The following is a 1,250-nucleotide window of genomic DNA, read 5'->3' on the forward strand; positions in this document are numbered from 1 at the left end:
TATATATATATACTATACAAAATTTACCTTAGGCAAATAAATAAATTCTTGGTTCATAATGCTAAAATTCTAAGTTTATAATTCCTTGCATCGTTGGGTATTTAAGATTTCCGACAAAACCATGCAAGATTTGGTAGCTTAGTAATGCTCTCAAACACATGTAAATACTTTAGTTTGATGATTTCTTCATGTATCAAATTCAAAAATGAAAATCGAGTCATATTTTATTGAGATCTAATTGAGCATACATCAAATGTAGAAGAACAAAAAAAATTTCATAATCATCATCAATCATACTACAAAATACTACATTTTCCAAGCAAATAAGCATCAATCTTCTTCTCCAGCCAAAACCATCCTACAGAGAGGGCTAGGCCCGAGTTTCCTTCTCTTAATAGAGCTCTTCCTCCTCACAAACTCCATCTGATTTCTCCTCCTAATCTGCATCACTGCTTCCTCCACCACAAACCTCCTCATCAGCACATCATCAGTAAGCGACTTCCCTCTGAAAACCCTCCTCCCCTCAGCCAAACTTTTGGTTCTTGAAATTCTGTCAGAATGCTCCGGGAAGGACTTAGATCTTGGCAATGTGCTGCTGCTTCTCCTCGGCGGAACCCCGGACCAGAATGCTTCATTATAGGACGAGATTGGAGAACATAGACAGACACGAGTGAATGAAAATGCCAGTCTGAAAGACCCGGATTTCCTCAGCTTTGGGTTGTCTGAATTTGCCGAATTCGTGCCAGTTTTCGTTGCAGGTTTCCACATGTTCATGGCCTCCATTGCTCGCAGATACCATGGTTTCCTATAAGTGGTTTGTAAATGAAAAGTAATGGTGAGAAGAGTAAATATGAAGATGAGAACTTGCCTTGGTTGAGCATTTTTGGAATCTTGCTTGAACAGAGAGGGGAAGAACATGAGAGAAGAGGGAGGAGAAGAAAGAGGAGGAGATGTGGAAATCATCTCTAGAATAAAAATTTTGAAGAGAGAATAGAGTGGGAATGTGGTCCTTTTATCCTTTTCTTCAATACTTATAATTCTCTTTTCTTTATTGTGGCATGCTTTTTTTGGTTGCTTTGGTTGGATTCCTTGCAATGAGAAGGGAGGGAGCTAGCAATAAAGAGCTAGAAATTTAAAATTGAATTCAAACTTCAGGACAAAAGTTGATTTGCTTGCTGCTGCTTTTTCTGGAGATTTAGGGAAGGGTCGTTGCCTCTAATTAAAGGAATGATGAGGCCCATGGTTTAAAC

At 38.6% G+C, this 1,250-nt stretch overlaps 1 protein-coding gene across 1 annotated transcript; it reads right to left on the minus strand.

Moving 5' to 3' along the window:
* Positions 1-306: 306 nt before the first annotated feature.
* Positions 307-1,071, minus strand: LOC110034994. The gene is given in 2 exon segments (XM_020739233.1): positions 307-805; positions 869-1,071. Coding segments are annotated over 2 exon segments (594 nt in total). The 5' UTR covers positions 964-1,071.
* Positions 1,072-1,250: the final 179 nt, after the last annotated feature.

This window comes from Phalaenopsis equestris, unplaced genomic scaffold (genome assembly GCF_001263595.1).
Source record: "Phalaenopsis equestris unplaced genomic scaffold, ASM126359v1 Scaffold195172, whole genome shotgun sequence".
Classification (NCBI taxonomy): domain Eukaryota; kingdom Viridiplantae; phylum Streptophyta; class Magnoliopsida; order Asparagales; family Orchidaceae; genus Phalaenopsis; species Phalaenopsis equestris.